At 44.3% G+C, this 15,043-nt stretch overlaps 2 protein-coding genes; both read right to left on the reverse strand.

Annotated features, from left to right (window-relative positions):
- Window positions 1-332: 332 nt before the first annotated feature.
- On the reverse strand, window positions 333-2,116 carry GSTUM_00004099001 (uncharacterized protein). XM_002842444.2 has 5 exons: window positions 2,034-2,116; window positions 1,666-1,965; window positions 1,556-1,603; window positions 1,438-1,485; window positions 333-1,371 (listed from the first exon to the last, which is right to left on the reverse strand). The coding sequence occupies exons 2-5, from the start codon at window positions 1,884-1,886 to the stop codon at window positions 1,281-1,283; spliced, it is 408 nt and encodes a 135-aa protein (XP_002842490.1). The 5' UTR covers window positions 1,887-1,965; window positions 2,034-2,116; the 3' UTR covers window positions 333-1,280.
- A 1,036-nt stretch (window positions 2,117-3,152) lies between these two features.
- GSTUM_00004100001 (uncharacterized protein) lies at window positions 3,153-3,843 on the reverse strand (the record flags this gene model as incomplete). XM_002842445.2 has 3 exons in its annotated part: window positions 3,153-3,289; window positions 3,372-3,475; window positions 3,550-3,843. 3 exons carry the CDS (start codon window positions 3,841-3,843, stop codon window positions 3,247-3,249), a joined length of 441 nt encoding a protein of 146 aa, XP_002842491.1. The 3' UTR covers window positions 3,153-3,246.
- Window positions 3,844-15,043: the final 11,200 nt, after the last annotated feature.

Genomic DNA, 15,043 nt, shown 5'->3' on the forward strand with positions numbered 1-15,043 from the left:
CAGTCCTAGTGGCGCGGCGCCCCCCATTTATCGGGATCGTAAGGGGAGCGAAGTCAAAGCTAAAGCAAAGACAAAGGCGATGTAAACTAGAGAGAGAGCTGCAGCGCCATCACTTCCCTTTTTTTCAGAGCCACTTCCGCCACCCGGACATCAAAGACCTTTACAGACAGCAATAACCGTCACGACCCGAGGACACCACTTCCGTGAATATATCACGTCTGAGGAGCCACAACAAGTGCTGGATATCAAGCTTCACTTCATCCGTCTACTGTGGGTATACAATCACTTTGGCGGAAAGAAGGAAAGAAGAAAAAAGAGAGAGAAGGAGAAAACAGAGTAGGGCGAAAAACTCTTTATTTATCACCCTAATTACCAAAAGGCTACTATACAAGAGTAGCTACGTAGCTAGGTACAGAACCCTTCCTGTTTGGAAGGGTACTTAAAAAATATATGCGATTTCAAACATTCAAGGTCGGGCTCCCGTCCGTCCGTCCGTCCGTCCCACTTTTCCACAAAAAGAGCAGGGCAAGAAGATGTCTGGGTGTCCGGGCCAGACCCTCCTGCGAAGCAAGGAAGAGGTGAGAAGGGAAGATTAGATAAGAGTAAGAAACTAGCCCTCGGGGCGCGGGTGAATGTCGAATCCGTTTCGACGATCCAAGCCCGCCTGAGAGGGGAATAAAGGTACATATAAAATATAGATGTGAGAGTGGGAGTAATATGAAATAAAAGTGGGGATGAAATGAAATGAGTAAAAGGAAAAACCCACACTCCATCGTTTTCGGTTCTGGTCGTCTCTTTTTCGTTTTTTTTGGAGAGGTGTCATGGATAGATAAGTTCCCGTATAGTGTCTACCATTGCCTTCATTGCGTCTCGATAAGCGCATAAATAAATAGATAAACAAGTAGATATGAGAATCCAGTAGGCATCAAGGTCTGCCGGATTTCCCGATACATGTACGGTAAGTGCCAAAGAAAGGTAAGGGTGGAGGTAAGGATAGTGGATGGAGATCACGAAATTGTGAATTAAAAAAGAGGAAAATTTGACCGGGGCGGTAGGAAGAAAGCGGGGTTGGTGTCGAGTATCATTCCGAAAAATCCACTTCTGGTTGTCGGGTCTGGAACGGCGCTGGGGTGGTGTTGGTGGTAATGATGAAAATTGTTAGATAAGGGTGATGTTTTGTGATGTTGATTGGTTTCTGTTTGGGTTCGGAGAGGTTTTTCTGGGAAAGATAGGGATTGGTTTGCTATGTTCACGTCGGAGGAGGGGGGCGTGTGAGGAAATTATTCCTTATAAAAGCTGCCAATCGGCTGAAAGCGAACTGGCTCTGGCGCCGCATCACGTTTGCTGAGGGTGTAGGCTGGTGGGCCCGCTCTGGTTTATATAACGTCAGTCAATAGTCCACCATAGAAACAGGAGGAGGAGAATAAGGGGCGATACCTTGGATGCCAGGCTTCGGCAGAGCGTCTGTATGCACCGCGGCCAGGCCTATGACAGCTAAGTAAGCGCTGGTTAAATCTTGGACATGATTTGTCACTCGGGGTGGCACGAAATTTACCTTGGGGTCCAGGGTCTGGCGTGGCGTCTGTATGCTCCACGGCCGGGTCTAAGGATGTCAGTTAGTTGGCATTTTGTCCAAGCTGTTGAGTATGTGGGACAGTTATATACCTTGGAGTCCACGGGATGGCTTCGGGTTCTGCCTCTGGGTAGGGCTCTGCATTGCGTTTTTGCCAGATAGCCATGGGGTCTCCGGCTCTTGGGTGCCATGCCTCGGCTTCGGCCTCCGGCTCACGCCTGTAGACCCCGCGGTTGCCGTTTACCTCCCAGGGGATGGGCTCCGAGAGGGCGGCGCTGAGGAGTGTTGCGAGGAAGAGGATGGTGACTTTCATATTTTTTTATCTTTTTATTATTTTTTATCTTTTTTTTTTTTGATTTGGTCGTGAGGGAGTCTGGATGGCGAAGGAATGACTAGTTTCTTCAGCGAGGGAGGAACACAAAAAGAAGGGGAGTATGGGTAAGGATCAGAGGGGGCGTACTTTATACTAGCAAGAGGGATAAAGAGTTAGAATCACGAGGTGTGTCCATGTGTCGATAGTCAGATGTGCCGGCTCGGCATGAGATATCTGGAAGGAAGGTGTGTAGCATCATGTCGAAGGAATCAGAGCTGGTGAAAGGGAGATATATACTCTCGGCACTGTTTGATGGGCTTCATGGCTATTGAGACAATCTATTGGTGGGGGTCGGACTGACCGGGAGACTTCGATACTGTAGTCAATGGGGGCAAAATGTTCCATCTTTGGGCCTATAGAATTTTATGGATGCATAGTCATTGAGCACGAGTGCATACCCCACTGTCAAAAAAAAAAAAACTGTAACACTTCTCAATGAATGAAAGAAACAATTGAGCAAAGCACCCTTGATAACCATTGACAATTGGCAATTACCGGTGTTGCCTATGGAATGGGTTGGGCTTGGTCGACCATTGAGAACCATATTGGTACTAGGGCTCACTAGGGGTTGTATCTAGGGCGATGGAATGGTAGGCCACCAAAACGACTTGCGCGCTAACTGCATACGGGCTTCAATAACATTGATAGTAAATAAGGTCACAAAGGAATCCTGGGCATTAGCATTGAAATGGTCACCCACATCCCTAAAATATCACAAGTTTTCAAGGCTGGATAATTAGTTGTAGCTTGTGCTTGATGTTTTGGGGGTATAACTATTATTGTTTCAGACCGCCCAAAAGACAGTCCACATTGCCTGTGCGAGGAGCAGTGCCGTGACGGGAACGGGTTACGAGCGCAGCCAAAACGAATCTGCCCCCCCCCCCACAGCTCTTGTGACTTCTTGGACGTAGTGATAATTTAGACAGTCTCATTGGTGAAAGAATTAGGTTTCCGGCGCGAAAATAAGGCTCCTGGTGTTTTTATCCGCAGGCTTGGTTGGCGGTCGGGGTTTCTGACGAGCCCTGCTGGTGTTTGAGGTTGGAACAGTGCAAGTGCTGATGCATAGTGCCCTATCAAAGTCCCTGATATTCTAGCGTACAAGTAACCCAGGGATCTACAAAATAAAATAAAAACAATGTCTTTAATTTCATGAAAGAGGGTGCCCTCCAGCCAGGTGGTTCTAGAGCGGCCAAAGGAGAGGTTAGGTTTCAGTATCCGAAAAACGGTAGTAGTATTTATGGATATAATACATGACACTCGATTGTATGTATTCATTCTGCAACCTGGGCTCCACTAAGGCTCAATTATATGACGATAACGCAAAAGCTGCACCAAAAGATACCCTACAAGTGCGATCAGCAGAAAACCTTCTCTAAATCTCACGCTAGTACTAAGAGAGCAGACCCCAAACTCAAAAATACTTACTTAAACGCCATATTTCTTGTAATAAGATCTTTCAGATCAATATTCTTCGTCCACCTAGACAAACGTTTATACGGAATGACATGAAACCCTTTCATGGCCAGAAACTAAAAACCAATCCGTTAGCATACTTGACTGTTAGGGAATACCAGCCATGGATAATTTCTGCTTTGTTCGATACCTCAACAAGCAACAGCAAACTCCCGAATATCAAGGCGATCGATTTGCTAAACCTGCAGATAGCCAGCCCAGCAGCGAGACCGATAAAAGACCCGGATGCAACTTGACGATAGATCAAAGGGGAGAAGGTAGTCCGGGGTTTAGTTGCCAATGGTGACTGATTATTGGGAGCCCTGGCGAATTCCCAATCGTGGGACTCGCAATGAACATGGCGGATAATAGAGCTAGGAGACCGCAGCGTGTACGCAGCGAGCCCCAGGAAAGCTGTTGATGGGAAAATAAATCGTGAGACCATTGATTATTCTGATGTTTGCTCTCTATGTCGAGAAATTTGATGCTGAGGGAAATTTTCGAGGTTGGGTTGAGGCTCCGGGATGACGTCGATCGGCACATGGCCTCGGGTGTCTATTCAAGCAGACGTCGGCCGAACATGGATCAGACGGGATCGGTTTAGGGCGAGAAACTGGGAAACAAAAGTTTCACAATGCTATTGTTTAATTACTTTGCCATGGATTGTCAGGTTCTGAGAGATATCGCACATGGACTGATTCGATATGCGGATTCACTACTATCCTGAAAATATAAGGAAAAACATGGATTCAATGAATTGCATTTAGGCTCCATTGTTGCTGTCGAATACTTTAAAAAACGAAATAATTGGGAATGGAGCTAGGACATTGGAGTTGCCTCTCCTACTAAGGTCTATTGTATTTTTCCTTTTTATTTGTCTCAGCTGAGGGCTAAGGTTCCGTTCGGTTATCTATGGACCGTTGACCTGCCGTTCCAGACAAGACCGATCACAGCTGTACTCGTAATGTCCTAACCTTTGTGGGCACGACCAGGTTTGCATTAGCGTGAATTAGTGTGCACTGGGAGGTTTTTGGGTAATTAGTGTGGCACAGACAATATATACTTGTTCTTATATCAACAATAATATATTATTTCCCTGCAGTACTTTAGGAGAAAATGGGCAAGTAACAAAATAACAAAATAAATAAATAAACAAAAAAAAAAAAAAATATAATTAACTAGAAATTGAAATTGTTCCTACCTGTAATGATCCCTCTCTGGATAGTTAGTGCTTGGCGACGGGGAACGATACTTCTCTTCCTGTCTTCTTCCTTTGTCTTATGATAGCTCTAGGCCTCTGCCTACGTTACCGATAGTACAAGACCCTTGTCTTCTACCAGGAACGCCTATCGTAAGCTTTCTCTAACTCTTTTTCGTAAAGCGCCTTCCTTGGCGTAACGATAACGTTGCAATAAGGATAAAGATCGTAAAGGTGTTTTATATTCATTAAAGTAATAAGTAGGAAAAGTACTTAGAACAAAGCGTGAAGAACCTATCTTCCTCGGCCGCATTGGCCTCCTTATATAGTGTTCTTCCCACCTTTTAGTCATGTGACCTAAAGTGGTCACATGTGCGAAACCAAATCATAACAAACTAGTCATATGACCAAAGTGATCACATACTCAAAACCCATGACCTCATAGCGAGGTCATGTGCAAAACTCATAAACCAATCATAATGCAATAAACAAGTCATATGACTCAACTGAGTCATATGCACGAAACCCATGACCTCATAATGAGGTCATGTGCAAAACATAAATCATATGCGCAAGGCTTACCCGTAAGGCACACTCGCAAGGCATACTCATCAGGCGCATGTTCCATGACTCATACTTGAGCCATGTGCGAAAGCATCACAAATCTATTGCGACGATCGTCTCTAATCATATAACCCGAAAAGGTCATATGCGCGAAACAATAACATACCTGTGACTCATAACTATGCGTCACGTGAAAACCCTTTCCTCATTAAGCCATGTTCATGACACTACCCTCTTCTGCAATACAGGCCTCAATTTGAGAAAATGTAGAATTGATGTGATGGTTTATATGTGACCAAGAATAGTTTTTTTCCACTAATAGAATATACAGAAACTAGCTAAAAGTCTTGGTTATACTAAATAAGTGATGATTCAGCAATGTTATGATACAAGAGCTGGGTATGTGAATTTTGTAAATACAAAAGAATGTTATATAATGCTATTTAAAAAGTCATCACCTTCTTATTACAATTTAAAAACCAGTTGGAGAGAAATGACAGACGTGGAAAAAGGCCTGATTATTGCCTTTTCCCTGTCTTTCATAAGATTTCTGTTATTGTAACTATTGTTGGCTGTCCAAGTTAACCATTTAGAATTTTCTTGCGCATACCTGTAACTGTGATATTATTGAAAATATTTCACACTGTTAGGAATACCGAGATCCAATACCTAGGAATCACCCTAAGTAGGGTAATCCTACTCAGAATCAGAATCCCTGGTCTCCAACACTCCCCTCTGATTCCCTTACAGGGCCCACACGTTATCATACATATCCATCTCAGTTGCGTCCTGTGACTATAATACCACAGAATTGAAAGTGCCAGAATAATACCATATACATCACCGCTGTCTGTCCAACCGGAACCTGTTCACAGACTACATGTGAGGGGACCTTCTGATAGGTCTGGGAAGTAGAACGAAGTAAATTTGTCAACTACTCAGAGAGCTACTAGGTATCAAAGATGTAACCTCTTGGTATGGGCTGTAAGTAACGGGACGTTTTCGCACAAAGAGAAGGTATCAAATAATAAAGGATCTCAATGAGAAACCAATACATTCGCATCTACCCTACCATAACTAGAAAGAGACACTATATACTAGTTTAGTTGGTATGACCTATGCATTGATTTGTAAGGTCAGGTGTTTAACTCCCACTGAGGTCAAACTTATTTTAGTAATTTATATAATTAATACTTTGACACAAGGAGTACCTCTAAGCTGATGAAAGATGATCAAGCAATGGAGAAGAAACCTTAACAATATAATATTATCTTTACAATTCAATTCTACTTTACCCATTTTACTTTACTCTTAGTAGTCATAAATGAAACGAGTGAAGTCTGAGCCTTCCTAGACAATCTCTGTCTACAGAAACGAATTTTGGTTGGCCTAGACAATACTAAAGTTTATCAGGTTATCTCTACCTAACACTCACTCCAGAAGACCGGTTATCCTTAACAATTACAAGTGTCAAGTCATTGTTTGTGTTGCTCAGAAAGACTATAATATGAGTTGGATAGAGTTTGGAATTATCCTATACTATATGTTTCTGTGTGTACTATTGATTGTGTTTTACATGAAGTGTGAATAACAAAATAGATTACTGTAATGATCCCTCCTTGGATGGTTAGTTATTGACGACGGGGAATGATACTTCTCTTCTCTTTCTTCTTCTTCCTTCGTCTTATAATAGTGCTAGGCCTCTGCCTACATTACCGATAGTACAAGACCTTTGTCTTCTATCGGAAACGCCTATCGTAAGTTTTCTCTAACTCTTCTTCATGAAGAGCCCTCCTTAGCGTAACAATAACATTGCAATAAAGATAAAGATCGTAAAGTTGTTTTATATTCGTTAAAGTAATAAGTAGGAAAAGTACTTAGAACAAAGCATGAAGAATCTATCTTCCTCGGCCACATCGGCCTCCTTATATAGTATTCTTTCCGCCTATAGTCATGTGACCTAAAGTGGTCACATGTGTGAAACCAAATCATAACAAACTAGTCATGTGACCAAAGTGATCACATGCTCAAAACCCATGACCTCATAGGGAGGCCATGTACAAAAACTCATAAACCAATCATAACGCAATAAATAAGTCATATGACCCGAATGAGTCATATGTGCGAAATAATAACATACCTGTGACTCATAACTATGTGTCACATGAAAACCTCTTTTATGCTAAGCCACGTTCGTGACATTAGCTTCCCTCCTCCTAAGCCTGAGTCCCATCAGGCTTTTTCTCCCAGTTTCAATAGTTCCCGTCCTGCCAAGCGCATGGTCCTTCTCAGCTTGTGGAACTTTTCGTCTGCAGTCCTCCATCTGACTCTTACCGATTCTAGGGTCAGATTCGCCATCTCGATCATGTGTCTCTGATTATTGTTCAGCTGTCTTAGCTCCGCGATCATTTTATTGTTTGCAGAAATTGTGGCCTCGGCTTGGCCAAGTTGTTCTCGGAGTCTCCGGATCTGCCTGGGTAGGCTCCTGACGTTTGGTTCCGTGTCTGCTGAGGAGTTTTGGGCCCCTCCCTTCCTGGACCGCGTCCTCGCGGCCCATGCCTTTCTGGCATCCTCTTCTTCCAACTCTTTCCTGCTCCCATCCTTCTGTGGGTAGAATCCCGCAGTTATTTTCTGTACCCTGTACATCCTGCACCCATTTCCGAAGCATTGTTGCTAATGCTTCAGAACGTGGTCCGGGCATGGGCCATGCTTTCGACATTCCCTCGGGAACTATCCCAAGCCTTCTTTGTCGCCAAAATGTGTTTGGCAACCGTCATCGTAGCATACCGTCCACGACATGGCATTATGCTGTGCTTGTTGTTCTCTTTCCTTGAGTTCTTCGTCAGTCGGCCACATGAATGATTGAGTATTTGGGGCTGGTGGGTGTGGTGTGGCGTGGGCTATTGCCCCAGCCCTCGTGTGATTGCAACAGTGTGGGAGCCTTTCCCTCGTCTTTGTCTTGGTTGAACGTGATCGTCACCTGGGCTGGGCTTGCTCGCGTATCGCTGGTAGAAGGTTGAGATGGCACCTTGTGCGTGTTCAAAGTTTTATGTGAAGTACCAAGTTTTATCGTGTTCGGGCGAATATCCTGTCCACTTGGCTTGGTATTGGAGGGAACCGTGGAAGAAGTGGGAATCGACTATTTTGTCGAGCTCGTATTCTGGTTCTCCGTTGAGTTCAATTGGAGGACGAGGAATAAGTGTTCGTGAGAGAAACTTGTTGTTGTTGTGTAATTAGAGGAGTGAGATGTGGAATGTGTTATGTATTTGCATTGAGGGGGGAAGGTTGAGTTTATAAGCTCGGCTGCCCACTCTTTCCAATATCCTGAATGGTCCGATTTTCTTGTAGTCCAATTTCTTTGATGGTCGTGTCGTATGGATATTGCGTGGTATTAGCCATACCATATCTCCCAGTTGTATGTTCAGATCTGGTCTTCGGTGTTTATCGTATTGTTCCTTTTGTCGTTGTTGAGCTTGACTCATTTTGTATTGTAATGTTTCGTGTAGTTTCCCCATATCGGTTTTATCCAGTATCACATCATTAATCATATGATATGTGGTCTGACTTTGTGGATGTTGTCCATAATTCGTGAAGAAGGGTGTCGTGCCGATTGTTTCTTGCTTTCCATTGTTGTATGCGAATTCGGCCATAGATAACAGCTTATACCAATCATCTTGTTGATAATTGACGTAGGCCCTCAAATATTGTTCCAGTATTGCATTTACCCGTTCCGTTTGTTTATCCATTTGTGGATGGAATGCTGTGCTCATCCTGTTTTGTATCCCCATTTCTCTGATTACTTTCTTCCATAGTCCTGATGTGAATAGTGTTCTTCAATTGGTAATGATATTTTTTGGCAGGCTATGAAGTCGGAAAACCTCTCAGAAGAATGTTTGTATAAAATCCCTCGTGTTGATATCTTTTCTGACTGGAATGAAATGACTCATTTTGGTCAGACGATCCACCACGACCAGGATGCTATCGCAATTTTCCGATGCTGGTAGATCTGTGATGAAATCCATAGTAATTGTTTCCCATGGTCGTTTGGGAACTTCGTTTGATTTCAGTAATCCATATGGTGCGTGTTTAGCCATTTTTGTCCTTTGGCATATGTCGCAGTTTTTGACATATCGTTTGACATCTTCGCGTAGTCCTGGCCAATAGAATGACCTTGTGATAAATTCTGTGGTTTTAGCTGTTCCCCCGTGTCCTGCCGTTCAGATATCATAGTGTTGTGGTATGATGTCTGTCCTTATCTCTTCCTCTTCTAGGATCTATTGTTTTCCATCATACCACATATTTCCATCCTTCCATTGGCATAAACCTAGAACAATTCCTTTCATCTCCTTTTTTCCTTCCTTCAATGCTTCTCTTATTGCCTGAATTGTTTTATCTTTCTTATTTGCGTTCTCAATTTCCTTTCCTCCGTCAATGTGAATTGGATAACCTCCATTGCCTCGAAGTAGGTTTTTGGTAATAGTGTTCGTGTTTTTTGTTTGATTCTTTCATCTTCTTTCGTTTGTGGTTTGCTGCTTGCAATCCTTGTGAGAGCATCTAGCTTACCACTCTCTTTACCTGGTCGGTATTCGATTTTGAAGTTGTATTTGCTGAGGTGTTCCATCCATCTTATCTGGTGGTCGTTCAATTCTTTTGTAGTCATGAACGGGACCAAGTTTCTGTGGTCGGTTAAAACTCGGACTAGATGGTCGTTGTTCAAAATGTATCTCCTCCATTCCTTCAATGCTTGAACTATCGCTAATAGTTCTTTATTTATAACATCATAGTTGCACTCTGCAGGGGTTATTATCTTGGATCGGTAAGACACTGGCCTCCATTTTCCATCATCACATTGTTGCGATAGTATGCTTGAGCATACATATTTTGAGGCGTCCGTTTCAATCATTGTCCTTCGATTTGGGTTGAAATGAACCAGTATGGGTGCCGAGGTTAGATGCGTCCGTATTGCATCATATGCTTTTTGTTCCGTCTCTTCCCATTTCCATTTCTTGTCTTTCTTTGTTAGGTTATAGAGTGGTTTTGCAAGCCTGCTAAATCCCTCTATGAACCTTCGATAAAAGTTGCAGAATCCCATAAAGCATTGAACATCTGTCTTGTTGTTTGGTTTGGCCCAGTCCCATATGGCTGCTGTTTTGACAGGGTCGACCTTGACCCCACTTCGATTGATGATAAATCCAAGGTATTCCGTTTCTTCTTTATGGAATTCGTATTTTGTTAGTTTGATCTTCATTCCTGATCCTTGTATTGCGGCCATGATATTGCTGATATCCTTTTGGTGTCGCTGTATGTTTTCTGAGTATATGAGTACATCGTTCAAGTATATAATCCAACATATGTCGAGGTACTTATTGAGTACCTTGTTGATCCATCTCTGGAATGAAGCTGGTGCATTGGTTAGCCCAAAGGGCATAACCAAGTATTTGAACATTCCATATCTTGAGGCGAATGTAGTCTTCCATTCGTCTCCTGCCTTGATGCGTATATTGTGGTATGCATTCTTGATGTAGAGTTTGGTGAAGTATTTTACTGACCACAGTCTATCCAGTGCTTCTCCAATCAAGGGTAGTGGATATCGGTCTTTCTTGATAACCGAATTGAACGCTCTGTAGTCCACGCAGAGTCTCATTTTTCCGTCTTTCTTTTTGACGAATAGTATTGGGGATCCTCCTGATATGAAAGAGTCCCTTATCCATCCTCGCTTTAAGTTTTGCTCGATGTACTTCCTGAGTTCTTCGAGCTCTGCTTCTCCTAGTGGATATAACTTCTTGTAGGGAATCTCTTTTGTCTTTCCCGTTTTTTTGTCTTTATCCAGCTGAATTCCGTGATCGATTCCTGGTTTTTGAGGTGGTAGCTCGGTAGCTTGTTCTTCTTGGAACAGGTTCGTGAATTGATGATATTCCCTTGGAACCAATTCTCTCCATCCCTTTTTGCTTTGGTATTTCTTATCCTGGATTGCTAGCTCCGTGCTGATGTTGATTTTTGCTAGGACTGCTTTTTCATCTTCGTATGTCTATTTGAGAATCCCTGTTGTATCTCCCCTCCGATAGTACCTTCTAAAGGCTTGTGCTGTGATCTCTTTGATCTTGATTTTTTTTGTTGTACCGGGCTGGTTTTGGTCCGTGCTTCCAAATCCCTTTTCTCCTCTTGTAGTTTCTTCCAGTTGATCTACTTCGTGCAGATCCTCATTGTTGATTTTTTCTATTATCAACTGTGCGATTCGATCGCCTTTTTGGACTTGGTAGTCCTCTTGAGCCAGATTGGCCAGGACCATTTTGATTTCACCTGTATAGTTGACGTTGATTACCCTGGCCATAGTCATGAGTCGATGTTTGACTGCTAGACCACTGCGGGGTGCTATTCGTCCATAGGTGCCTTCTGGTAGTCCGATGGCTATTCCTGTTGCTATCATTGCCTGCCCATTGGCAGGTATCTTGATTCCTTCATTGGCATACAGGTCGTGTCCTGCCGCCCCTTTGGAACCCTTGGTAGGCACTCTTGCCTCTTGGTCCAGTCCTTGTATCCGGACTCTTTTATCTTGCTGCATCTCGGTGAACCTTGCATGCAAAGTTTCTTCTTCCACTTCTCGTATCGGTGTCGAGTAAACCACAGGTGAACTGTTGAGATATCGTGTTGCACATAGTTCGCTTGTAAAGGTCATCTTATTCTCGTTCAAATCGATCGTCGGATTATGCTTTCGTAACCATGGCATCCCTAGGACTATCTCATGGTTTTTAAGATCTGCTACCTGAAAGGTTACTGTTTCCCTATAGCTGTCAATGTCCATAGGTACTGTCACTGTATGGGTTATCAGACCCATAGTACTTGGCTTTCTATCCACTAGGTAGACTTGTCTCGCTTTCTTGGCTTGTTTAGTGTGGAGGCCGTATTTGTCGCAGATTTCTTTGTCGATGAAGTCTTCGGTAGCCCCAGAGTCGAGCATTGCATATATTGTTGTTTCTTCGTTTTCTTCGTTGTATATCTTCATTTTGATCATCACATGATCTCCGTCTTCTTCTCCTCTTTGTATGTGTAGTGCCGTGTAGTAGTTTGCTAACTTGATGGGTTTTCCAGGTCCACATCTTGGGTCTCCCAGACCACCATTTACTGGAGACCCTCGTCGTTTTCTGCCGGTGAATCTTCTGCGATCATTTCGCGAATGTTGCTCCTTGTCTGATTTTGAAAACGATTATTTCCAGCAGCTCTAGTCCCTTGGTATCTGCTGTCAGGTCGGCTTCTGCATTCTCGTATCCTATGTCCTGCTTTTCCACACCTTAGGCAGAATTTCCCGTTCATTCTTCTGGCGTATTCTTCCTTAGACAGGTTCAGAGCAGGTCCTGCTCTTGATTTGTCTAACTCCATTGGCTCGCCTGGTGGCAATGCTCGACTTTCTCCTCGAGCTGCTTGCGGTTTGAAGGTTCCGTCCATTTTTCTGGATGATTGGACCACTCTGTGTGCTATAGTATTTTCCGAGTTGCTTCGAACCATGTTTAGTTTGCTTTCCTTATCGATCGCCCATCTTGCAAATCATTCTACTGTTGTATAGCGTAGGTCGGAGATTCCCCATACCTCTCGGAGTCTCTCATTGCAGTTTCTTAGGAGGATGATATAGAGAGTAGCATCATCAAACCTGGCCTCGTATTCCAATAGTTGGCATTCGTTCTAGTATGCCAAGAATGTTTGTTTTCCTTGTTGGAGTTATTTCAGCTTTCGTCTTCCTGTTTCTTTGGCGTTAGGATCTCCGAATTGTTCGAAGAGTGTCGCCTTGAACTCTTCATATGTGACTCATTCCCTCTGCTTTCTTCCATCTTGAAAAGGCATGATCTATTGTCCCGTGAGTCCTCTGAGTAGAGATTCCACGTATGGAATTTTGATTTCGTCATGGTGATCTCCATATCCCTTGACGGCAAAATATCCTTCACACTGTGCTAAGAATATTCGTAGTTTGTCTTCGGCCCCTTTGTATGTGTTGGGTTCCTTTGCTTTCGCTCGTTGGACATTTCCTTGTCCTGTATTTTGTGTTGCTGCGAGAAATACCTGAAACTGATTTTCAGTCATTCCAAGTATGCTAGTTCCTGGTGCCGGAGCGGCTGGGGCCAGTGGCCCAGGTACTGCTGATTCCGACATTCTCTTGGGTCGTGGAGTTCCTGCAGGAGAGCTATCAACTGGTGATCCTTTCTCTGGGGTTACTGGACTTGCTGCTCTCGAGGGTTCTGCTGAGACATGATCTAGGGTATCGCTGAATCCTCCCAGGTTAAGGTTTTGATCGTCGATGTTGATATCTCCTTCCTTGTCTGGATTGAAGGATGCCGTCTTGTATCGTTTGACGTCGCACTAGGTGACGCTTTGTAATGTAATGATCCCTCCTCGGATGGTTAGTTCTTGGTGATGGGGAACAATACTTCTCTTCTCTTTCTTCTTCTTCCTTCATCTTACAATAGTGCTAGGCCTCTGCCTATATTAGCGATAGTACAAGACCTTTGTCTTCTATTGGAAACGCCTATCGTAAGTTTTCTCTAACTCTTCTTCATGAAGAGCCCTCCTTGGTGTAACAATAACGTTGCAATAAAGATAAAGATCGTAGAGTTGTTTTATATTGGTTAAAGTAATAAGTAGGAAAAGTACTTAGAAGTCAATCTAATTTTATTTAAACTCGTACCGCCAACACTGGCATACGACGAGCCCCCACCGGCACAGAGATACCGCTAACCGGTATACCACTAATCCCAAGCTAACTAAGTCTACGGTCCCACACCTACCATCCCTGAGTCATGCCCACACGAGAACTAATTACAAGACCATCAACCAACCCAGAGCCCTCCGCGGTCCAAGTCCGTAGCCCCTCTAGTATGAAGCCAACAAGCCAACCAGCACTAAGTGTAGCCGAAGCCGAGAAAAAGAGCGACCCAAACAGGTTCCTCGTCCAATAAACTAAAATCACTACCTCCTGGTCTAAACATCGTCCCACAACACCCCCACTACAGTAGAAAACCAACAAACCAAAACAAACATAAACTACAGGCGACACGATGGCAGAGAGGAGGTGAGCAACATGTCCACCTCTCGCATCCGCATGCCCGGCCGTCGACCCTATAAACCCACTTTACCAAGTGCCTCCAAAGAGCGTAATGGTGAGGAGGACCTGTACCCGCTGCCTGTCCCCCAAAAAACAACGTTCTTAAACAAAGGAAATACATAGAGGTGTTGACAGACCTAAAGGGCCAGTGGGGCCTATCCCCCACCCGTGGTGCCTTGCTCCCGCCAGCCATGCCCATTGCCAAACCAAACAAACCAAACAAACCTCACAAAACCCAGCACGCAAGACCCAAACAAGTCCAACCAGGTGGTCGCAACCCACTATCCGCACAGGTGGCCATCAACTATCCAGGTCATTGAGGAGCTTTACAGCACTCAGCAGCTTCACCCAACAGCCCCATCAGGCTGGAAATACTTAATTAGACATTGCCCAACCTGACGCATGCCCGACCGGTGCTCGCAGGTGCCTCTCTCCTCCGAATCAGCCCCCCCCAAGCCCCACATACCAGGCACCACAGAGCCCATCTAGCTCCCTCAGCCCCTCAGACAGATCAACCATCCGACAGCCACAGGACAGCTATACCTAACCCCATCAGGAAGCCACGGATCTTGGCCATGCCAACAGAGCCACAACCCCCGACTCCATATAGCCGAGGTGAGCCCACCAGCCAAAGCCAGGAGCCATAAAAGAGACAGCACCAATACCCGAAGGCACCAGCACTAGCCACACCATCCAACCCAGCCAAACCAAAGTCCAACCGAGTTGGGAAAGAGGTAAGCAGAGCTAGCCAAAGCCAGCCCCACAGGTCCGGCAGCAGGTACGGACCTAACG

This window comes from Tuber melanosporum (genome assembly GCF_000151645.1).
Source record: "Tuber melanosporum whole genome shotgun sequence assembly, scaffold_10, strain Mel28".
NCBI lineage: Eukaryota > Fungi > Ascomycota > Pezizomycetes > Pezizales > Tuberaceae > Tuber > Tuber melanosporum.